At 44.4% G+C, this 25810-nt stretch overlaps 1 protein-coding gene across 3 annotated transcripts in view; it reads left to right on the top strand.

The window, feature by feature from the left end:
- LOC137385133 (NACHT, LRR and PYD domains-containing protein 3-like) overlaps window positions 1-25810 on the top strand; it is an 89359-nt gene that overhangs the window by 30699 nt on the left and 32850 nt on the right. For all 3 annotated transcript variants that reach the window (XM_068059958.1, XM_068059957.1, XM_068059959.1), the window contains 3 exons: window positions 11307-11473; window positions 18298-18469; window positions 18575-18640. In XM_068059958.1, coding sequence (XP_067916059.1) covers window positions 11307-11473; window positions 18298-18469; window positions 18575-18640 — 405 coding nt within the window. The remainder of the gene's footprint in view (window positions 1-11306; window positions 11474-18297; window positions 18470-18574; window positions 18641-25810) is intronic.

Here is a 25810-nt window from a genome sequence, read left to right as displayed (position 1 = left end):
GGGCCTGTTTCTGTGCATTATGACTCTTATGTAGTTTGGGAAATTACTGATCTGAGACTGAATCACTGAGCAAATGCAGCTTAACAAGAGCATTATCAATAATAAAGACTGTAACTGTGATACAGAATGAGATATCACAGCACAGAACCAAAGCTTGGTCAAAGAGGTTGGTTTCAAGGAGAAACTAAAGGGAGGAGTGTGTGTTAGCGAGATGGAGAGGATTAGGAAGAGAATTCCAGAGTTTAGGGCCTTGGTAGCTGAAGGCAATGCTGCCAATGGTGGAACATTTAAAATCAGGCTGCACAATGTGTCAGATTTGGAGGAGTGCAGAGGTATCGAAGGCTTGTAAACTAGAGGAGGTTACAGAGATAGGAAGGGGGAGGTTGTGGAGGGATTTGAAAAGCAAGGATGAGGATTTTAAAATTGAGGTGTTGTCAGACTGGGAGGCAATATACATCAGCGACCACAGGTGATGGGGAAATGAGACTTGGTGTGGGTTAGGATAGGAGCAACAGAGTTTAGGGACATGAGTAAGGTAAAGCTGGGTGTCATCGACAAGAACATAGCAACATAGGACCAGGTGTCGGCTATTCAGCCCATCGAGCCTGCCCCACCATTCAATATGATCATGGCTGCTCATCCACATCAATGCCCTTTTCCCACATTATCCTCATATCCCCTTATGTCATTTATATCAAGAAATCAGTCAATCTCTGCTTTAAACATACTCAATAACTGAGCTTCCACAGCCGTCTGGGGCAGAGAATTCCAAAGATTCACAACCCTCTGAGTAAATAAATTGCTCCTCATCTCTGTCCGAAGTGGCTTCCCCTTATTTTGAAATTGTGTCCCCTGGTTCTAGACTCCCCAACCAGGGGAAACATCTTAGCTGCATCTACCCTGTCTATCCATTTAAGTATTTTTTGGTTTCAATGAGATCACCTCTCATTCTTCGAAACTCTAGAGAATACAGGCCCAGTTTCCCCAATCTCTCTTCATAGCACAGCCTCGCCATACCGGGAACAAGTCTGGTGAATCCTCGTTTCACTGCCTTTGTGGCAATAAATCCTTCCGAAGGTAAGGGGACCAAGTGCGGTCTAACCAAGGTTCTATATATTGGAAGCAAGACTTCACTACTATTGTACGCAAATCCTCTTGTGATAAAGGATAACATACTATTAGTCTTCCAATTTGCTTGCTGAATCTGCATGTTAGCTTTCAGTGACCTATTGACAAGGACACCCAGGTCCCTTTGTACATCTACACTTTCTAATCTCTCACCATTTAAGAAATACTCTGTACATCGGTTCCTTCTACCAAAGAAGATAACCTCACATGTTTCCACATTATATTTCATCTGCCACGTTCTTACCCTCTCACTAAGTCTGTCCAAATCCCCTTGCAGCCGCTTTGTACCTTCCTCAACACACATTCCCACCTAGTTTTGTGTCATCCGTGGACTTGGAAATATTACATTTGGTCCCCACATCCAGATCATTGATATATCTTGTGAACAGCTGGGGTCCAAGCACCAATCCCTGCAGTACCCCACTAGTCACGGCCTGCCAATGCGAGAATGACCCGTTTATTCCTACTCTCTGCTTTCTGCCTGTTAACCAATCCTTAATCCATGCCAGTCTATTACCTCTTATTCCATGTGCTTTAATTTTGCTAACAAATCTCTTGTGGAGAAGTTTATCAAAAGCCTTCTGAACTCCACGTATACCACATCCACCGACTCCCTTTATCAATTCTGTTAGTAACATCCTCAAAAAACTCTAACAGGTTCGTCAAACATGAATTCCCATTCATAAATCCATGTTGACTATGTCCAATCAGATCATTATTATACGTGTCCATTTATCACATCCTTTAGAATAGATATAAGCATTTTCCCAATGACTGTAAGGCTAATAGGTCTGTAATTCCCTGTTTTCTCTCTCCCTCCCTAGTTAAATAGTGGGTTGGCATTTGCAGCCTTCCAGTCTGCAGGAACCGCTCCATAAACTATAGAATTTTGGAAGATGATCACCAATGCATCCACTATCTCCATAGCTACCTCTTTCAACACTCTTAGATGTAGAAAATTAGGTCCTGGGGACTTATCAACCTTCAGCCCCATTAAGTTCTCCAATACAACCTTCTTATTAATACGAATACTAATTTCCTTTGATTCCTCATTCCCCCTAATCCCTTGGATCTCTAATTCTGGGAGATTTCTTGTATCTTCCTTAATGAAGACGGACACAAAGTAATCATTTATCTTCTCTGCCATTTCTCTGTTCCCCATGATAAATTCTCATGACTCTGCCTGTAATGGACCCACATTTGTCTTAGCCAAACATTTACTTTTCAATGTCTCTGTGAAGCCTAATCCTATGTTTTCGGATGATGTCACTGAGAGGCAGCAAGTTGATGAGAAATAGAAGGAGACCAATGATAGATCATTGGGTGACTCCAGAGGTAATGGTGTGGGAGCAGGAAGAGAAGCCAATGCCAGGGATTCTCTGACTATGATTTGATAGATAAGAATTAAACCAGGAACCACTCAGACAGTTCCACCCAGCTGGCCAATGGAGGATGATGGTGTGGCCAACTGTGTCAAAGGCTGCAGATAGGTTGAGAAGGATTACAGTAAATCATTTACCACTGTCAGAGTCACAGAGCATGTTATTTGTGACTGTGATAAAAGCTCTTTCAGTTATGTGTCACTGGTGGAAATTTGATCGGAGGGATTCAGACATGGAGTGCCAGGAAAGGTGGGCACGACAACATGTCCAAGGATTTTGGAGAGCAAAGGGAGGCTGGAGACGGATTTTTTGAGAGGGGGGGGGGGGTGAGTGGAGTGGTTGGTGGTAATGGCAGATACATTATGAAACATCGATCATATCTGCCACTTATATCTTCATGACATTTCGTGAGTTTGTAAATTCCTCAAGATATTCCTAAAAAAAAATCACTGTGCAACACCTCACTTTAAATATTTCTCATTGCAAGTTCCTCACATTTTTATAAAAGCAAAATACTGCGGATGCTGGAAATCTGAAACAAAAACAAGAAATGCTGGATTCACTCAGCAGGTCTGGCAGCATCTGTGGAAAGAGAAGCAGAGTTAACGTTTCGGGTCAGTGACCCTTCTTCGGAACTGACAAATATTAGAAAAGTCACAGATTATAAACAAGTGAGGTGGGGGTTGGGCAAGAGATAACAAAGGAGAAGGTGCTGATTGGACCAGGCCACATAGCTGACCAAAAGGTCACGGAGCAAAGGCAAACAATATGTTAATGGTGTGTTGAAAGACAAAGCATTAGTACAGATTAGGTGTGAATATACTGAATATTGAACATCAGCAAGTGCAAACCTGAAGAAAAACAACCTGAAAAAAACAGTGGGTAAGCAAACTGAACAAACTAAGATGAAATTAAATAAATGCAAAAAAAGATTGTAAAAAATGTAAAAAGGAATGCAAAAAAAAAGGAAGAAAAAATGACTAAAAATGAAAGTAAAGTGGGGGGCTGTCATGCTCTGAAATTATTGAACTCAATGTTCAGTCCGGCAGGCTGTAGTGTGCCTAATCGGTAGATGAGATGCTGTTCCTCGATCTTGCGTTGATGTTCACCTTCTCCTTTGTTATCTCTTGCCCAACCCCCACCTCACTTGTTTATAATCTGTGACTTTTCTAATATTTGTCAGTTCCGAAGAAGGGTCACTGACCCGAAACGTTAACTCTGCTTCTCTTTCCACAGATGCTGCCAGACCTGCTGAGTGAATCCAGCATTTCTTGTTTTTGCCTCACATTTTTATATTCTGTCCAACTGTCCTTTTTTTAAAAAAAATGTTTATGGGATGTGAGCATCGCTCACTAGGCCAGATTTTATTGCCCATCTCTAATTAACCTTGAGCAGGTGGTGGTGAGCTGCCTTTTTGACTGCTACAGTCCATGTGGGGCAGGTTAACCCACAGTGCTGTCAAGAGGGGAGTTCCAGGATTTTGATGCAGTGACAGTGAAGGAAAGGTGATCTAGTTCCAAGTCAGGATGATGTGTGATTTAGAGGGGAACTTGCAGGTGGTGGTCATAGAGAGATACAGCACTGAAACAGGCCCTTTGGCCCACCGAGTCTGTGCCGACCATCATCCACCCATTTATAATAATCCTACATTAATTCCATGTCCCCTACCACCTCCCCACCTTCTCTCAATTCTCCTACCACCTACCTACACTAGGGGCAATTTACAATGTCCAATTTGCCTATCAACCTGCAAGGCTTTGGCTGTGGGAGAAAATCGAAGCACCAAGCAGAAAGCCACACGGTTACAGGGAGCACTTGCAAACTCAGCACAGGCAGTACCCAGAACTGAAACCAGGTTGCTGGAGCTGTGAGACTGCGGTGCTAACCACTGTGCCACTGCGCCCATGGCATTCCCATGTGTCCCATGCCCTTGTTCAACTTGATGGTAGAGGTTGTGGTTTTGGAAGTTGCTGTTGAGGAAGGCTTGGTGAGTTACTGTAGTGCATCTTTTAGATGGTACACACTGCTGCCACTGTGGTGGAGGGTGGTGGATGAAGTATTGATCAAGCTGACTGTTTTGTCTTCGATGGTATCGAGCTTCTTGAGTGTTGTTGGAGCTGCACTCATCCTGACAAGTGGAGAGTATTCCATCAGATTCCTGATTGCAGACAGTGGGCAGGCTTTGGGGTGTCAGGAGGTGGGTTACTCACTGCAGAATTCCCAGCCTCCGACCTGCTCTTGTAGCTACAGTATTTATGTAGCTGCTCCAGTTCAGTTTCTGGTCAATGGTAACTCCCAGGATGTTGATGGTGGTGGGGTGGGGTGTTCAGTGATGGTGATACCGTTGAACATCAATGGGTGGTGGTTAGATTCTCTCTTGTTGGAGATGGCCATTACCTGGTGCTTGCCTGGTGTGAATGTTACTTGCCATTTACTGCCTAAGCCTGAATGTTGTCCAGGTCTCGCCTGCCGTCATTGACTGCTTCAGTATCTTAGGAGTTGTGAATGGTACTGAACACAGTGCAATCATCAGCAAACATCCCCACTCCTGACCTTATAATGGAGGAAGGGTCATTGATCAGGAGTCGAAGATGGTTGGGCCTGGGACACTTCCCTGAGGAACTCCTGCAGCCTATCGTGCAACCTAACAGTGCGTGAACATTTATGTAATAGTGATAATATGATTGAGTTTAATTAGTGTTTTAAAAAGGGAGAAATGCAAAGCAGCTACTAAGATTCCAGATTTAGATAAGGCTGACTTCACTATGATGAGACAGAGACTGTCAACAGTAAAATGGCAACTCTGTTAATAGGGAAAATTATAGCAAATCAGTGGGAGGTGTTAAAAAATGAATTTGTGATGCAGAAGTAGTTCATACCCCTAAGGCCACACTTGATCAAATGCTGCCTTAATGTCAAGGCTAGTCACTGTCATCTCACCTCTGGAGTTCAGCTCTTTTGCCCATGTTTGTCTCATGGCTGTAGTGAGGTCAGGAGCCAAATGGCTCTGGTGGAACCCAAACTGAGTGTCAGAACTGTCAATGATACCTTCCATAACTTTGCTGATGATTGAGAGAAGACTGATGGGGCAGTAATTAACTGGATTGTATTTGTCCTTTTGTCACAGAGAGAGAGAGGAAAAAAAGCAATGAAACAGGCCCTTCGGCCCTCCAAGTCTGTGCTGACCATCAACCACCCATTTATACTAATCTTACATCAATCCTGTACTCCCTACCACATCCCCACCTTCCCTCACTTCTCCTATCACATACTTACACTCGGGGCAATTTACAATGGCCTATTTGCCAATAAACCTGCGAGCCTTTGGCTGTGGGAGGAAACTGGAGGACCCCACAGAAACCCGCACGGTCACAGGGAAAACTTGCAAACTCCGCACAGGCAGTACCCAGAACCGAACCTGGGTTACTGGAGCTGTGAGGCTGCGATGCTAACCACTGCACCACTGTACCACCCGAAGTTGCAGGGCATACCTGGGCAATTTTCCACATTGTCAGTTAGGTGCCCATGTTGTAGCTGCATTGGAACAGTTTGTCTAAGTGCGCGAATAGTCCTGGAGTACTACTGTCAGGTGTTGTCAGGGCCCATAACCTTTGCTATTTATTTATTTAAGGAAGGATATACTAGCATTGGAGGCAGTTCAGAAAAGGTTCACAAGGCTGATTCCTGGGATGAAGGGGTTATCTTATCAAGAACGGCTAAACAGATTAGGTCTTTATTTATTGGAGTTTAGAAGAATGAGAGGTGATCTTATTGAAACATATAAGATTCTAAGGGGGCTTGTCAGGGTAGATGTTGAGAATATGTTTCCATTGGTGGGGAAATCTCAATCTAGGGGACATAGTTACAGAATAAGGGGGCACACATTTCAAACTGAGATGCGAAGGAATTTCTTCTCTCAAAGGGCGGTGAATCTCTGGAATTCTCTACCTCAGAGAGTTGTGGAGGCTAGGTCACTAAATGTATTTAAGGAGGAGGTATATAGATTTTTGAATTCTCAGGGTGTTGAGGGTTATGCGGAGCGGGCCCAAAGGAGGAGTTGAAGCCTGGGACAGATCAACCATGATCATATTGAATGCGGGAGGGGCGGGGGGCAGTCTTGAGTGCCTGAAGGGCCTACTCCTGCTCCTATTTCTTGTGTTCTTATCCAGTGCCTTCAGACATTTCTTAATGTCATTTGGAGTGACTCGAATTGCAGATATCCTAACAAAAATCTTCCAAAGTTCTCTTGAGTCGGGAACCATTCCTTTACATTTGAATATTGTGCTTGTCACTCTACTATTTAAGAAAGGTGAGAGAGAGAAACCAGGGAATTAGAGACCAGTTAGCCTAACATCTGTTATCAGGAAATTACTAAAGTCTGTAATTAAATATAGAGTGACTGAACACCTTGGAAAATTTTCAGCTGATCAGATATAGCCTTCAGAGATCTGTAAAGGGTAAGGTGTCATGCTTTCGAGAATTGTGACAATGAAAAATTACAGACTGCAGCAGAAGAGTTATAAAAATTGACTTTGCCTTTCAAGAAAATGGAATGCACATGCATTCGGATATTGGCACATTGTCTATTTAGAACAAAGAATACCTTCAAAGCTAAGAGCTGTCCATTGCACCCATCCTACACCCATCCTGAAACATTCCTGAATCGAGTTGAATAAAAACAAGAAATGCTGGAAATAGTCAGCAGGTCTGGCAGCATCTGTGGAGAGAAGCAGAGTTAATGTTTCAGGTCAGTGACCCTTCATCAGAACTGGCAGCAGCTAGAAATGTAATAGGTTTTAAGCAAATAAAGTGGGGGTGGGGCAAGAGACAACCAGTCCAAGGGAAATTAGGGAGGGCAACAAATGCTGGCTGGGCCAGCGACGCCCACATACAAACAAAAAAAAAATCTGTGACTCTTCTGATGCCCTACATCATTTGGAAAACTTTCTCAACTTTACTTCTAATTTCTACCCTTCTCTTACCTTTACATAGTCCATCTCTGACACTTCCCTTCCCTTCTTCGACTTCACTGTCTCCATCTCTGGGGATAGGCTGTCTACCAATATCCATTATAAGCCCACTGACTCCCACAGCTACCTCGACTACACTTCTTCACACACTGCCACCTGTAAAAATTCCATTCTCTCAGTTTCTCCGTCTCCAACGCATCTGCTCTGATGATCCACGACTGCGCTTCTGCTATGTCTTCCTTTTTCCTCAAGACAGGACTCCACCCACCCAAACCCCCCTCCACTGTGGTTGACAGGGCCCTCAACCATGTGAGGCCCAGTTCCCGCACCTCTACCCTCACCTCTTCCCCTCCCTCCCGGAAGTGCGACAGGGTTCCCCTTGTCCTCACTATTCACCCCACCAGCCTCCACATCCAAAGGATCATCCTCTGCCATTTCTGCCACGTCCAGCGTGATGCCACTACCAAACACATCTTCCCCTCCCTTCCCTGTCAGCATTCTGAAGGGATCGTTCCCTCTGCAAAACTGTGGTCCACTCCTCCATTACCCCCAACACCTTGTCCCCTTCCCACAGCACTTTCCCCTGCAATCACAGGAGGTGTAATACCTGCTCATTTACCTCCTCTCTCTTCACTATCCAAGGCCACAAACACTTCTTTCAGGTGAAGCAGCGATTTACTTGTAATTCTTTCAATGTCGTATACTGTATTCGCTGCTCACATTATGGTCTCCAAATACACTGGGGAGACCAAACACAAATTGGGTCACTGCTTTGCAAAGCACTTCCACTCAGTCCAAAAGCATGGCCCTGAGCTTCCAGCTGCTTACCATTTCAGCACATTCCCCTGCTCTCATGCCTACATCTCTGTCCTGGGATTGCTGCAGTGTTCCAGTGAACATCAATGCAAGCTCGAGGAACAGCATCTTAGTTACTGATTAGGAATGCTATAGCCTGCCAGACTGAACATTGAGTTCAATCATTTCAGAGCATGCTGTGTCTTATTTTTAGTTATTTTCTTATTTTATTTTTTTCTTTATTTGTTTATTTTATTTTATTTTGTTTCATCGTTCATTCTTTTACCATGTGCCTAGCCACTGCTTTTTTAATGTTTGTGCTTTGGGCCAGGCTGTTCTATTCTTCTGTCAATTGACACCCTCTCTGCACTAATGCTTTTTCTTTTACCACACCATTAACATACCGTTTGTTTTTGCCCCATGATCTTCTGATCAGTTATTCTCTGTGACCTTGTCCTATCAACACCTTCTCTTTGGTTATCTCTTGTCCCACCCCCACTTTATTTGTTTAAAACCTATTACATTTCTAGCCTTTGCCAGTTCTGATGAAGGGTCACTGACCTGAAACGTTAACTCTGCTTCTTTCTCCATAGATACTGCCAGACCTGCTGAGTATTTCCAGCATTTCTTGTTTTTATTTCAGGTTTCCAGCATCTGCAGTATTTTGATTTTATTATTATCTTGAATTGAAAGGGTTCTCCTGAAACAAAGAAGGTGTGAAGAAGCCACATCTTGGGCCACTGTGGGTCACCATAGGGAGGGAGAGCTGTGTCTCCCAACAGAGGCAAGACATAAGACTATTTTGACCTTAAAAATAGCTCCCTGAAGGCAGATAGAGAGAGAGAGACCTAGAAAGAAGCATCACCAAACAACTTGTCCAGGTAAGGGCTGAGAAAATCCAGCAAACCATAAGGGAGGCACCCTGCTGTAAAATTCTACATTTTTAACTTCTGCAGCAGTGAAATTGGAAATGATCTTTTGTCTTCAAACTAAACTTTCAACCCAGAAAGAAATCTACAAATACCACAGGCCTGCATCTAACGAGAGCTTGACTTCTGAGATAATTCAACAGGTTTACCATGAACCCTGGAACCCTATCTCACCTGAAAACTACTTGCCCCCTTTCCTATCTTTCTGTATCTTCTTGTGTTTGTGTGCGAGTGAATGCGTGAGTGGATGCGGTTCTGACAATTTCAGAATAAGGTGTATTGTTCAATAAATAATTAATCTTCTGCTTTAAACCTGGAAGAAAATCTATCACTGACTGTTTATTTTACCAATAAAACACTAAGGGGTTATACCTGAATTACAAAAACACTTGCAGCGGTCAGGTGGGAGATGAACAGTGGGAACCACCCAAACCCTTCACTGTGTGGCTGCAACAGGAGATCGTGGCAGAAGAACCTGATTTTATATTTGGAGAAGTGCTGAAAGTATTCAACAGGGGGAATGTCTATGGATATTATTTATATGGACTTCCAGAAGGCATGTGATCAGTCTCTCAGAAGAGACTGTTGAAACTCATAGAATTGAAGATAGATTATTGACCAATTTAGGAAATTGGCTGAGTGACAGGAGACAGAGAGTAGGGATAATGGGCAGGTAATCTGATTGATAGGATGTGACTAGTGGTGTCCTGCAAGGTTTGTATTGGGACCTCAACTATTCACTGTATTTATTAACAACTTAGATAACAGATTAGAAAGCCACATATCCAGATTTACTGATGACACAAAGATTGGTGGCATTATAAGCTGTGTAGATGGAAACCGAAAATTACAATGATATATCAATAGGCTACGTGAATAGACAAAACTGTGGCAAATGTATTTCAGTATAGGCAAGTGTGAGGTCATCGACTTTCTAAAATGGATAGAGCGGTACTTTCCAAATGGCAAAAAGCTAGAAACAGTGAAGGTCCAAAGAAACTTGGAAATCCATGGACTTGACTATTAAAATATAATGAACAGGTACTAACAATAATCAAAAAGGAGAATGGAATACTGGTCTTTATATCTAGAGGACAAGAAAACAAGGGGGTAGAAGTTACACTACAGATATACAGAGCCCTGGTTAGACCACACCTGGAGAACTGTCTCCCTAAGGAAGAATCTATTAGCGTTGTAAGGAGTATAGCGTAGATTTATCAGAATGATATCTGGATTCCAAGGGTTAAATTACAAGGAGAGGTTACACAAACTAGGCTTGTAATCCCTGCTTTTTGCAAAGTTAAGGGGTGATTTGATCAAAGTTTTCAAGATATTAAGGGGAAGAGATGGGGTCAATAGAGAGAAACTATTTCAATGAAACATGGAGTCTAGGACTAGGAGACGTAGTCAAAAAATTAGAACCAGTCCTATCAGGAGTGAAATTACACAACACTTCTACACACAAAGAAACTCTCTTCCACAAACAGCAAGTGATGCCATATCAATTGTTGATTTTAAATCTGATATTGATAACTTCCTGTTAACCAGGGGCATTAAAGGATACGAGGCAAAGAGGGGTATATAGAATTAGATCACAAATCAGCCAGGATATCACTGGATGATAGAACAGGCACCAGGGGCTAAATGACCTTCTCCTGTTCCCTCAAAGGAATCAATAGGAAAACATTTAAAGAATAGAAAGGAAAACAGCGCATTTCTTCATAGGTTCTGCAGACTATTGAGAATGAAGATAAGATGCGGGGGAGGCCGGAGTTGTGGGAAAGCTCCTGGAGTCTGTGTTTCAGTTTTGAACTAGTGACCATTTAGAGATACAGGGGATTGTTTGGGGAGTGGGGTTCGGGTGCGGATCTGGGGAGCTGGAGCTGATAAATTGAAGGTCAGTCATGTTTAGCAAACTTGTCCCCTGTTTTTAAGAAGTGACTATACAGGTTGTTGGAATGTGATACACGTGTTTCTCTGTTTTCAGAAGTTGTTTGGTAATGTGACTCACAGGAGGTTTCAGCTGTTTGGTATCAGAGGAAATGTAACAGTCTGGATAGAATACCGATAATGTGTTTAGTTTTCTCCATTTGTGTTCACAGATCCGAACTCCACAATCACTGATTTCCTGATAAAGTGCGACGATTACCAGCTGTTCAAGTTGATGAAATTCTACCGGGACAGACTAGAACAGGCGATTGAAGAAGGAGTGGAGGGACTCAGTCTCATATTAACAGGCGAGGACCATTTCACTGGACAAGAGTATCAAGTAAGTGGGAGGGATACAAAATGAAGTTAATTTATTCTAACGTCACAGAACTGATAGAATATAATAACATGGGAGCAAAGAAAATGCTGGTTGACAAATGACCAAGGTCTGACTCACCTTCTAACATCCGGGAGTCACATACTGCACTGATAATGGAGTTGTTAATTATTAACTGATCTCTATCAGCTAGTCTACAACAGACCCAGGTATGTGGAAAAGCCCAGAGGTGGAGAGCTTTGGGAACCAGAGGTCTAAAGTCACCTGTTCCTTCCAAGCGTGTTACACTCACCACGTTTGGGTCCAGTGACATAGTGATCATGTTACTGGATTGTTATACCAGAGATCTGGACCAATAATCCAGACACCTGAGATCAAATCTCACTGTGGCAGTTTGTGAGTTTGAATTCATTAAATAATATTGGATATTCGTCAAAACCCATCTGGTTCAGTAACATCCTTTAGGGAAGGAAACCTGCCGTCTTTATCCAGCCTGACCTATCTGTGACTCCAGACACAGGGGTGTGGTTGACTCTTAACTGCCCTCTGAAATGGTCTGGGAAGCCACTCAAACTGCTACAAAAAGTATAATAGTAAAACCAAGTGGACCGACCAGAATCGTATTCAGTCACACTGCCAGTTGACCCTCCAAAGTTGACCCTCAGTAACATCTGGAGACTTGGAAAAAAATTGAAAGAACTTATCCCACAGTTTAGTCATGCAACAGCCTGATCTCGGTATGATTCTTAGAGTATAAACATCAATCAACATCCCAGACTCCTCCATCAATATTCCTAGGTATATCCTTTCCAACCAGACAGAGCAATGGGAGATGTTGGCCCAGTGATTTACAGTAAACACAGAGTTGGTCATGAGGGCCTGGATCCCATGAAATCTCATGACCTGAGGTCAGACATGGACGAGGAAACCACTTTCTCATGATTGTCCTCCCTCAGTTGATGAATCTGTATTCCTTCATGTCACGTGGAAGAAGCAAGGGCCCAGAATTTACTCTGGAGGGGGTGAGGGTGGGGAATCTTCAATGTCCATCAAGAGTGGCTCGGTAGAACCACTCCTGACCGAGCTGGCCGATCCTGAAGGACGTATCTGGCAGACAGGGCATGCAGAGGGTGGCAAGAGAACCAACAGAAGGGAAAACATCTACCTGTTCTCACCCATCTACCTGTTGCAGATGTATCTGTCCATGACCGTATTGGTAGGAGTGATCACCACACAGTCCCTGTGGAGACTAAGTCACGTTTGGGAACTGAAGACTCCTCCATCATGTTGTGTGCACTACCACCGTTCTAAATGTGATGATACAGAATAGATCTATCATCCAAAACTGAGCATCCATGAGGTGCTGGGAGCCACGAGCAGCAGCAGAATGATATTTTACTACATTCTGTGACCTCATGGCCTGTCGTATCCATCACTTTACCATTACCATCAAGCCAGGGGACCAACTCTGGATCAATGAGGAGAGTAGGAGAGCATGTCAGGAGCAGCACCAGGCAAACTGAAATTAAGGTGCCAACATAGTGAAGCTACATCACAGGACAACATGCTGAACAGCAGAAGTGGCATGCTGGAAGCAGACAAGCGATCCCACAACCAACAAATCATAAAACTTTACAGTCCTGTCACACCCAGTCATATAGTGCTGGACAATTAAACAACTAACTGAAGAGGACGTTCCACAAACATCTGCATCGTCCATAATGGCGGAGCCCAGAGTGCAGAAAACAAAGCTGAAGCATTCGCAGCCATCTTCAGCCAGAAGTTTCAAGTAGATGATCCACCTCTGCCTCCTCCTGAGGTCCACACCTTCACAGATGCCAGTCTTCAGCCCGTTTGATTTACCCTACATGATAAAAGGAATGGCTGAGCGCACTGGACACAGCAACTTCTATGAGCCCCAGCGATATCACATCTGCAGTGCTGAAGAAGTAAACCAGATCTCTAAGAAGCTGTTCCAATGCTGGCAGCTGCCTGACAAATTGGAAGAATTGCCCAGGTCAGTCCTGCTCCACAAAAAGCAGGACAAATTCAATCCAGTCAATTCCCATCCCATAGGCTACTCACAATCATCAGCAAAGTGATAGAAGTTGTCGTCAACAATGCTCTCAAGCGGCACTTACCAATAATCTGCTCATCGATGCTCAGTTTGGGTTCCACCACAGACATCCGGCTCCAGACCTCATTACGGCCTTGGTCTAACCCTGGATAAAAGAACCAAATTCCAGAAGAAAGGCGAGAGTGTTGGCCCTTGACATCAAGACAACATTTGACCGAGTGTGGCATCAAGGAGCCCTCGTAAAATTGAAGTCAATGGTAATCCGGGGGAAAACTGTCCACTGACTGGAGTCACATCTAGCACAAAGGAAGATGTTTGTGGTTGTTGGAGGCCAATCATCTCAGCTACAGGACATCACTACAGTAATTCCTCAGGGCAGTGTCCTCGGCCCAGACATCTTCAGCTGTTTCAGCGATGACCTTTCCTCCATCATCTGGTCAGAAATGGGGATGAAGATTGCACCATGTTCAGTTCCATTTGCAACTCCTCAGATAATGAAGCAGTCTGTGCCCACATAGAGAAAGACCTGGACAACATTTAGGCTTGGTCTCATAAATGGCAAGTAACATTCGTGCCATACAAGTACCAAGGCACAGATCAGGAGTGTGATGGAATATTCTCCATTTGCGTGGATGAGTGCATCTCCAGCAACACTCAAGAAACTTGGCACCATCCAGAACAAAACAGCCTGCTTGATTGGCACCCCATCCACCACCTTAAACATTCGCTGTCTCCACCATCGACGTACAGTGACAGCAGTGTGCACCATCTACAAGATGCACTGCAGTAATTCATCAAGGCTCCTTCGACAGCACCTTTCAAACCCATGACCTCTTCCACCTAGAAGTACAAGGGAAGCAGGTGCACGGGAACATCACCACCTTCAAATTCCCCTCCAAGTCACACACCATCCTGACTTGGAAATATATTGTCATTCCTTCATCGTCACTGGGTCAGAATCCTGGAATTCTAACAGCAGTGTGGGTGTACCTTCAACACATGGACTGCAGCGGTTCAGGAAGGCAGCTCACCGCCACCTTCTCATGGGTAATAAATGCTGGCCAGGTCAGAGGCATCCACATCCCATGAATGAATAAATAAAAACTGTCATATCTTAAATTACACTAATAGTGCATCTCAAAATGTTATTTTCTGAAATATATCTGTCTAATTCACATTTGAATGAATCAATACTAACTCCAACCTCCCTAGTGAGTATGTCCCACAGACTGACTGTTCACTCTGTAATATTATTACGAGAGATTAGTTGTGAATTTACCCTCCTTGAAGCTCAGGCTGTGTCCTCTGTTTCTACTGTACTGGACAAAGTGAAACAGCAATCATATCACCTCTCAACATTCTCTTTTCCAGTGAGGACATTCCCAGATTACACAATAGTTCCTCAATTCCAACCACTCCCTTCTCTCAGTTATTCTACTTCCTCTTTTCAGTAGCAACAATAATCTTTGTGTACTGAGGCAACCGGAATTGTACACAGTCATCTAAGTGCAGTCACATGAATGATTTTATGAACTGACAGGATTATCTCATTCTTTCAGCTCAGTATTGTGCTGTTAATACACCCCAACATGTAATTTGCTTCCACGCAGCCACTGAGAATTGTTGAAATGTTAGATCTTCGAATTGCAGATTGTTAAAGGAAAAGAAACCGGAAAATAGGAAAGAATGGATAAAATGGCAAATACCATGAATTTGAAACAATGTTCTGAAGAGGTGAAAATATCAGTGGATCCGTCAGTATCTGTACAAAGTACAGGGTAGAGGTTCAAGTATAACTGGATTCTGGATGAAAACAAAGGGAAGAGTTTTAGTAGGACTGGGAACAAGGAGTGAACAGAGGCAACAGACAGGATTCAGAGGGAAGGCAGTGAATTATCCAGGAAACGACTTCATAGTAAATTGGGGAACTTTAGATGACAAAAATAGTCTGTGGGTTAAACAAAAGCCATTTAAACACAAAGAGCTGAAATGATGAAAATGTGAGAAACACAAAACGGGAAAACAACCCAAAAAATAACTGAAGGGACAGAATAACGTGGTTTCACATTAACGCTGTGCATTTAATTCATCACATACTTACAGTCTTGAAGACTTCCATCAACTCATCCCTTAATTTTCTCACTTTGCAGGAATGATTCCTAAATTCTCAAATCCCTACATTAACTCCTTAGTCCCTGGTAACATCCTGATGAATCTGCAGGACAGTGTCTCGATTGTTTTATTTAATTCTGATAATGACGTGTCAAAAACTGTTCACAACCTGATCAGTTACTTTCCCCTGTGCCATTGGTGTGGAACTTCACTTCGCAGGTGGAATATCAGTAAATTGAGCTCATTCTCTGTGTAATTTTCTGCCCATGTGCTCTTGGATTAATCTGCATATAAAGTATATAGCTAACCTAATGTCATCAAATCAGAGTCAATTTAAAACACATTTCTCCCTATAAATAAGGAAGCTAAACATCCAAACATCATTGGAAAAGAGCACAGTTGTATTAGCTAACAAACAAGTAAAACAGTGCACAATGCCAATGTGAATTACTTTTGTTGACAGAATAGAGCTAGCTACACCATGTGATAACATTATATTAGCATATAGGCAGCGAGCTAAACTATTTTGTGATAAAAACCAGACTGTGAGAAGCAACAGTCTCTTTCCCAAGCTGAATGGAACAATCTTTTTTTCAAATTCAACACCATGTTCTTGTTTAATGGGTAAGAACAAAAACGGGAAAAAACATGAACGTAGAATTAGAATTCACAGCTACTTCCCAAGTCATTGAGGACACTTAATGCACATTAGACTTTACAAAATGTGTTCCAGTCCAAAACTTGAATGAGATGTGACTGTGTAGATTGATGTCCTTCACAAAGTTAACACCAGAAGCAGCGCAATATCGCTGCGGTCTTTGTGAAACGGTTCATTTACTCAACTTCCCATCATCCTCCTTTCTCTAATGTTAAACCAGTATTCTGGGGGGAGTTTCTAGTCTGTTTCGGTCAGAGGTGTTTTCTTTAATGAAAGGAATTGTTGTCGTTCTGGATCACTCTTCCCAGCAGGTTTTCTCTAACACACACACCCCACCTGTGCTGTGTCTCAAATTGTTCTTCCCTCCCTCCCCCATCCTCTTCATAACTGAACTAAGTTTCTTTAAAGTTTTGGGGTTTGACATTACAGTTTATTAATCTTTATTTCCTCCAAAAGAGCTAGAAAGCTGGCGGCCATTAACCCGGGCCTGTCACCGGGAGAAGCTCCACACTTGCCGTCCCGTGGGACCGGTAGCTTCTTATAGGAGGGTGTTTCAAAAGCAGTTGCGCCCACCTGCCAGCTCAGTCCCTCCCAATCCCCACCCTCCGGCTCCATCCCTCCCAATCCCCACCCGCCAGCTCTGTCACTCCCAATCCCCACCCTTCGGCTCTGTCCCTCCCAATCCCCACCCTCTGGCTCCGTCCCTCCCCGACCTCCACCCACCGATATGCTGTCGATCACGATGATCCCCTACTCTATCTATTTAACATTGCCAGTCTGTATCCCTACTTCAGCTCATCTCCTACTGAGCCCTCGTCCATGCCTCCAGACACGACTATTCCAATGTTATCCTGTCCGGCCTCCCACCTTACACACTCTGTAATCTTCAGCTACTCAGAGTCTGCTGCCTGTACCCTGTCCCCTCCAGGTCCCATTTCTGATATCACATGTGTGCTCACACATCGAGAATGGCTTCTAACCCTCAGGCCTTCAGTTTAAAATTCCTATCCTTCTGTTTAAATAACTCGATGGTCCTGATGCTTCCGATCACTGTAACCTCCTTCAATTCTCGTACCACTGGAATTTTTCATTGCTCTGACCCTGTCCTCTTGTGAAGCCCTTCCTTCACATCACCACTGGTGGCCAATCTTTCAGTTATCTTGGGCCCCACGCTCTGAAATGCACTCCTGAAACCGATCCCCGTCCCCTCCTTCTTAAAACTTATCTTTTGTTAGGTTTTGGTCACCTGTGCCAATTTATCCTGCTTTGTCTTGGGCCTGTTGTCTGATTCCGTCTCTGTGAAACATCTTGGGTTGTTTATCGACATTAAAAATCCTATATTAAATGTAATTTGTTGATGGAAGTCCTGACTATCCATTGCTGGATATGTTCTCCCGGTTACTGAGGTTTCATACTGGCAGCGGGTGGACAAAACATTGCGTATCTGACATCTCAATTACTGAGGGGAATATATATGGAGTGATTGGATTTTCAGTATTATTATTATTGGTCAATTCTCCTGACTGATAAATCAACAGGGGTTGTTTCGATTGGTTAGTGATAATTTCTCAGACAGTTTTCTCGCTGTTTCCCTCAGTTCAGAATCATCCTTCCCTGTCACTTGAGTTCTGATTCACTGCTGTTTTATTTCTGAGTAAATCACAAAGTGTGACAGCAGGAAGTAAGTGTGAGAAACAAGTGGATCATATTGTCAATCAGTATCTGATGTCATGTTGGACACTGAAGGACAGAGAAAACTAATCCCATTAAAATACTGCAGATTCTTAGTGATTCCTCACTCTCCTCGAACAATACTTCTGATTTTGAATTTAGTTTTATCACATTTATTTGCCATTAATGTCTGAATCAAGATGTTTACAGAATATTCAGCCCATGTTCAGAATGGATCAGTACCTGGCCCAGTGACTGCTTTCTGTGCTGAAAACTGAGAATTCATATATTCATTATTATTCTTTACAGAAAGTCACTGAGCTCGTGGAGAAGGGAAACCGGGCGGACAGTTCCAAACTTCTCCTAAATCTGGTGATGGAGAAAGACTCTCGGGTCCAAAGGCTGATGTGGGAATCCTTTGTGAAAATGTGCGACAGATTACCAAAGTTGGAGAAAATACTGAAAGAAATACAGGAACTCGGTACGGTAAAATCACACACTGAATTCAACTTCAGATTCAAACACTGCAGAATTTACTATAATATTACACAAATCTGATTTCATGAAAATTGATTGATTTAAACAGGTTGTGATTCATTTGATTATATGGACATCGCACGAGGTTTATCTGAAATACCCAGTCACCTGAAAGGTAAGTGATGACATGGAGATTTCAAACTGTTTATTTCACTTCCCAGAATCAGAATGATTGACTGTAGCCGTTTGTTTCAGAGATTGACAGATTCTGGGAATCAGAAAATCAAAGGCTGGAGAAACAAGATTGAACATCACTTGATCCCTTGCCCCCACTATTTAGTTTAAAGCCCACTCTCCTGCCCTAGTTATACGATTTGCCAAAACACTGGACCCAGCACGGTTCAGGTGAAGACTGTCCTAATGGGACAGCTCCCACTTTTTGTTTTTTTATTCATTCATGGGATGTGGGCGTCACTGGCCAGGCCAGCATTTATTGCCCATCCCTAATTGCCCTTGAGAAGATGGTGGTGAGCGGCCTTCTTGAACCACTGCAGTCCATCTGAGGTAGCTACATCCACAGTGCTGTTAGGAAGGGAATTCCAGGATTTTGACCCAGCAACAGTGAAGGAATGGCGATATAGTTCCAAGTCAGGATGGTGTGTGACTTGGAGGGGAACTTGCAGGTGGTGATGTTCCCATGCATTTGCTGCCCTTGTCCTCCTGGTTGGTAGAGGTCACGGGTTTGGAAGGTGCTGTCTAAGGAGCCTTGGTGCATTGCTGCAGTGAATCTTGTAGATGGTAAACACTGCTGCCACTGTGCGTCAGAGGTGGAGAGAGTAGATGGGGTGCCAATCAAGCGGGCTGCTTTGTCCTGGATGGTGTAGAGCTTCTTTAGTGTTGTTGGAGCTGCAGCCATCCAGGCAAGTGGAGAGTATTCCGTCACACTCCTGACTTGTGCTTTGCAGATGGTGGACAGGCTTTGGGGAGTCAGGAGGTGAGTTACCCGCCTCAGGATTCCGAGCCTCTGACCTGCTCTTGTAGCCACGGTATTTATTTGGCTACTCCAGTTCAGTTTCTGGTCAATGGTAGCCCCTAGGATGTTGATAGTGGCGGATTCAGCGATGGTAATGCCATTGAATGTCAAGGGGAGATGGTTAGATTCTCTCTTGTTGGAGATGGTCATTGCCTGGCACTTGTGTGGCGCGAATGTTATTTGCCACTTATCAGCCCAAGCCTGGATATTGTCCAGGTCTTGCTGCATTTCTACATGGACTGCTTCAGTATCTGAGGAGACACGAATGGTGCTGAACATTGTGCAATCATCAGCAAACATCCCCACTTCTGACCTTATGATTGAAGGAAGGTCATTGATGAAGCAGCTGAAGATGGTTGGGACTGGGACACTACCCTGAGGAACTACTGCAGTGATGTCCTGGAGCTCAGATGATTGACCTCCAACAACCACAAACATCTTCCTTTGCGCTAGGTATGACTCCAGTCAGAGGAGAGTTTTACCCCGATTCCCATTGACCTCAGATTTGCTAGGGCTCCTTGATGCCATATTCGGTCAAATGCTGCCTTGATGTCAAGAGCAGTCACTCTCACATCACCTCTTGAGTTCAGCTCTTTTGTCCATGTTTGAACCAAGGCTGTAATGAGGTCAGGAGCTGAGTGGCCCTTACGGAACCTAAACTGAGCGTCACTGAGCAGGTTATTGCTAAGCAAGTGCCGCTTGATGGCACTGCTGATGACACCTTCCAGCACTTTACTGATGATTGAAAGTAGGCTGATGGGGCGGTAATTGGCCGGGTTGGACTTGTCCTGCTTTTTGTGTACAGGAAATACCTGGTCAATTTTCAACATTGCAGGGTAGATGCCAGTGTTGTAGCTGTACTGGAACAGTTTGGCTAGGGGTGTGGCAAGTTCTGGAGCACAGGTCTTCAGTACTGTTGCCAGAATATTGTCAGGGCCCATAGTTTTTGCAGTATCCAGTGCCTTCAGTCGTTTCTTGATATCAAGCAGAGTGAATCGAATTGACTGAAGTCTGGCATCTGTGATGCTGGGGACTTCAGGAGGAGGCCGAGATGGATCATCAACTCGGCACTTCTGGCTGAAGATTTTTGCAAATACTTCAGCCTTACCTTTTGCACTGATGTGCTGGGCTCCCCCATCATTGAGGATGGGGACATTTACGGAGCCACCACCTCCACTTAGTTGTTTAATTGTCCATCACCATTCATGGCTGGATGTGGCAGGACTGCAGAGCTTAGATCTGATGCGTTGGTTATGGGATCGCTTAGCTCTGTCTATCGCATGCTGCTTACCCAGTGTGGCATGCAGATAGTCCTGTGTTGTAACTTCACCAGGTTGACACCTCATTTTGAGGTATGCCTGGTGCTGTTCCTGGCATGCCCTCCTGCACTCTTCATTGAACCAGGTTTGGTCTCCTGGCTTGATGGTAATGGTAGAGTGGGGGATATGCCGGGGCATGAGGTTACTGATTGTGGTTAAGTACAATTCTGCTGCTGCTGATGGCCCACAGTGCCTCATGGATGCCCAGTTTTGCATTGCTAGATCTGTTCGAAATCTATCCCATTTAGCACGGTGGTCGTGCCACACAATGTGAAGGCGGAACTTCATCTCCACAAGGACTGTGTGGTGGTCACTCCTACCAATACTGTCATGGACAGAAGCATCTGCGGCAGGCAGATTGGTGAGGACGAGGTCAAGTACGTTTTCCCCTCTTGTTGGTTCCCTCACCAACTGCCATATACCCAGTCTAGCAGCTATGTCCTTCAGGACTCTACCAACTCGGTCAGTAGTGGTGCTACCGAGCCATTCTTGGTGATGGACATTGAAGTCTCCCACCCAGAGTACATTTTGTGCCCTTGCCACCCCCAGTGCTTCCTCCAAGTGGTGTTCAACATGGAGGAGTACTGACTCATCAGCTGAGGGAGGACGGTAGGTGGTAATCAGTAGGAGGTTATCTTGCCCATGTTTGATCTGATGCCATGAGACCTCATGGGGTCCAGAGTCGATGTTGAGGACTCCCAGGGCAACTCCCTCCCTACTGTATACCAGTGTGCCACCACCTCTGCTGGGTCTGTCCTGTGGGTGGGACAGGACATACTCGGGGATGGTGATTGCAGTGTCTGGGACATTGTCTGTAAGGTATGATTCCGTGAGTATGATTATGTCCGGCTGTTGCTTGACTAGTCTGTGGGACAGCTCTCCCAACTTTGGCACAAGCCCCCAGATGTTAGTAAGGAGGACTTTGCAGGGTCGACAGGGCAGGCTTTGCCATACTATCCCCAGTTCTGGTGCCAGTGCCCCATCAATCAAAACCCATTTCTCTCACATCAATCTTTCAGCCACGACTTTGATGCTCTAATGTTATTTACCCGACTCCAATTTGCTCATGGCTCAGGTAATAATGCAAAGATTATCCTGAGTGGTGTGAAACGGGGCTGATTTTTTGGCACCTGCACTGTTTGGGATTTTCTTCTCCCTGCTGCTCTCACATGCGTTCAAGTCTTCAGAAGAAGGAATTTTCCTCCACACAAGATCAGGTGGCAGTTTGTTCAACCTTGCCCGTCTGAGAGTGAAGACCAAAGTCCGGAAAGTCCTCATCAGGGAACTCCGCTTTGCTGACGATGCTGCATTAACATCTCACACTGAAGAGTGCCTGCAGAGTCTCATCGACTGGTTTGCGGCTGCCTGCAACGAATTTGGCCTAACCATCAGCCTGAAGAAAAGGAACATCATGGGACAGGGCGCCAGAAATTCTCCATCTATCAATATTGGCGACCACGCTCTGGAAGTGGTTCAAGAGTTCACCTACCTAAGCTCAACTGTCACCAGTTAACTGTCTCTCGATGCAGAAATCAACAAGCACATGGGAAATGCTTCCACTGCTATCTCCAGACTGGCCAAGAGAGTGTGGGAAAATGGCGCACTGACATGGAACACAAAAGTCCGAGTGTATCAAGCCTGTGTCCGCAGCACCTTGCTCTACGGCAGCGAAGCCTGGACAACGTATGTCAGCCAAGAGCGACGTCTCAATTCATTCCATCTTCGCTGCCTCTGGAGAATCCTTGGCATTAGGTGGCAGGACCGTATCTCCAACACAGAAGTCCTCGAGGTGGCCAACGTCCCCAACATATACACCCTACTGAGCCAGCGGCGCTTGAGATGGTTTGGCCATGTGAGCCGCATGGAAGATGGCAGAATCCCCAAGAACACATTGTACAGTGAGCTCATCACTGGTATCAGACCCATCAGCCGTCCATGTCTCCACTTTAAAGACGTCTGCAAACGTAACATGAAGTCCTGTGACATTGATCACAAGTCGGGGAGTCAGTTGCCAGTGATCGCCAGAGCTTGCGGACAGCCGTAAAGGTGGGGCTGAAGTGTGGCGAGTCGAAGAGACTTAGCAGTTGGCAGGAAAAAAGACAGAAGTGCAAGGGGAGAGCCAACTGTGTAACAGCCCCGACAACCAATTTTATCTGCCCCCATTTCTTACCTGTGGAAGAGTCTGTCACTCTAGAATTGGCCTTTATAGCCACTCCAGGCATTGCTTCACAAACCACTGATCACCTCCAGGCGCTTACCCATTGTCTCTCGAGACAAGAAGGCCAAAGAAGAAGAACAATACCTAGAAGTTCTGCTTTTTAATTTAACCCCTAGTTAAATACTCATACGCTCTGTGCAGAACCTCTTTCCTCGTCCTGTCTGTGTTTGTTGGTACCCACATGAACCACAACAACTGGTTCCTCCCCCTCCCACTGCAAGTTCCTCTCCATCCTGCCCTGGCACAGGACAAGCAATACAGACTTCTGGACTCTCACTCTTGGCCACAGAGAACAATGTCTATCCCCTGGCTATACTGTCTCCGACTACCACTACATTCCTATTTACTCCTCTCACTTGAATGGCTTCCTGTACCACGGTGCCATGGTCAGTTCTCTGCTGCCTATTATTTTAATTCTCTGCCTCACTCCAACTCTTAACTTTCTGTTCTTGTCCTACACTATTCCAGTGAAGGTCAATTTAAGCTTGAGGGAAAGCACCTCAGCTTTCGATTAGGCACATTACAGCCTTCCAGTCTCAACCTTCAGTTTAATAATTACAGCTCATAATCTCTGCACCCATTTTTCTGGACAGCAGCTATTGGTCATGATGCTGCTATTTGTATTCACACATCCTCTCGTTCCAAACAAAAGCAAAACACTGCAGTTGCTGGAAATCTGATATAAAAACAGAAATTGCTGGAAATGCTCAGCAGATCTGGCAGCATCTGTGGAAAGAGAAACCGAACTGTTCTGATGAAAGGTCACAAACCTGAAACACTAACTGTTTCTGTCACCACAGACACTGCCCAACCTGCTGAGTATTTCCAGCATTTTCTCTCTTCTGGACTCATCTTTTATTGCTTTACTTGCCCTATTGTCATCTCATTTTGCCATCATTACTTTTGTCATTTAATCTCCCTTACCTCCCAACCTATCACAGATCTTCACTTTTGTTGTTATCCCTGCCCCCCACCTTTTCCTGCCTCTGTACTTGTTTAATATCTTTTACACCTCTAACATCTTCCAGTTGACAAAAGACGTTAAACATTAACTCTGTTTCTCTCTCCACACATGCTGCCTAAGCTGAGTACAAGGAAGCTGAAGGCATGGTCGCCAGTGGTGGAACATTGAAAACTGAGGATGCGCAAGAGTCCAGAGTTGGAGAATCGCAGAGATCTAGGAGGGTTCTAGGGCTGGAGGAGGTTAAAGGAAGGGAGTGGTGTGGCCGTGGAGGGATTTTTAAACAAGAATTATAATGTTTAAGTCGATACGTTGCTGGACCGGGAGCCAATGTAGGTCAGCAAGCACAGGGTTGATAGGTGAATGGGACTTGGCGAGAGTTAGGATATAGATACCAGAGTTTTGGATGAACTCAGTTTTGAACATGAACTGGGGGCAAGAGGCCGAGACCATGAAGAGTGGAGTGAGAAACTTCTCCAGAGAGAACTGTAAAGATCCGAACTGATCAATTGCTCCAAAGCAGTTTTTCCCAGTGAAAATCCATTTCTGGGTGCTGAGGTACAGATGATGCAAGGTGGGAGGCCGACCAGGAGATCATTGGAATAGTTGGGTCTGGAGTTAACAAAACCATTGATGAAGGTTTCAGCAGCAAATGAGGTGAAGTGGAGACAGGCGGTCATTGTGATGGTGAGGATATGGAGTTAGAAGCTCAGAGTTCAGATAGGATGTCATGTGGAACTTATCTCCATTCACTGTCTGTTCATCACCCAGTGCTGATAATTCAAGTAACCAGCCCAAGGCAGGTTATAAGTGGGAGGACACTGAGAAGTGAGGGATCTTGGAGTGAATGTGCACAGATCCCTGAAGGTATCACGACAGGTTATGAAGGAATATGGAATCCTTTCCTTTTTCAGTTGAGGTATACAATTTGAGAGCAGGGAGGTTATGCTGGAACTGAATAACTCATATTTTAGGCCACAACTTGAGTACTGTGTGCAGTTCTGGACACCTCATTGAAGAAAGGATGTAATTGCATTGGGGAGGGTACAAAGGAGATTTATGAGTGTGTTGCCAGGAATAGGAAAATGAAGCTATGAGGAAAGATTGGGTAGGCTGGGGTTGTTCTCCTTCAAACAGAGGAGGCTGAGGGGGAGATCTGATTGAGATGTGCAAATTTGACAGGGGCCTGGAAAGAGCAGATGGGAAGGGCCTATTTAGCTTGGCAGAGGGCTCAGTGAAGATGAGGGTAATTTTTTCACCCAGAGGGTGGTGGGGGTCTGGAACGCACTGCCTGAAAGGGTGGTAGAGGCAGAAAATCTCATCTCATTCAAAAGGTGCCTGGATATTCACCTGAAGTGCCATAACCTGCAGAACCAAATGGACCAAATTCTGGAAAGTGAAATAGACTGTTTTATTTCAGCATGATAGGCCAAGCGGCTTCTTTCTGTGCCGTAAGCTTTGTATCATTAAATTCGATTCTAAGGCCTCATGAGTGGAGCTCAGGAACAGTCACAGTCTGTTCCTCTCCCACTGATATCCAATGTCCTGTTTCCCATTGCTGCAGAAGATCAGCACCACTGACCATTGTGAAGATTGATCCACGAGAACATCTACTGTTGCACACTAGGATCATGTGTGGATTTGTAATGAGATGTTTATAGTACAGGGCAGGCTGGATAGTATTAATCATCAGAGGGAAAATATCACCTTCATAGGAATTTCTAGATTCAGTAAATATTAGAATCAAGGGAGAGTTTGAAACTTTTCTCAGGATTATTCACTCTCAAGCAACTTCCAATAACTGAGTTTTAAAT

Source organism: Heterodontus francisci, chromosome 28 (genome assembly GCF_036365525.1).
Source record: "Heterodontus francisci isolate sHetFra1 chromosome 28, sHetFra1.hap1, whole genome shotgun sequence".
Taxonomy (NCBI): Eukaryota; Metazoa; Chordata; class Chondrichthyes; order Heterodontiformes; family Heterodontidae; genus Heterodontus; species Heterodontus francisci.
This window is presented reverse-complemented; position numbering and strand designations above follow the sequence as displayed.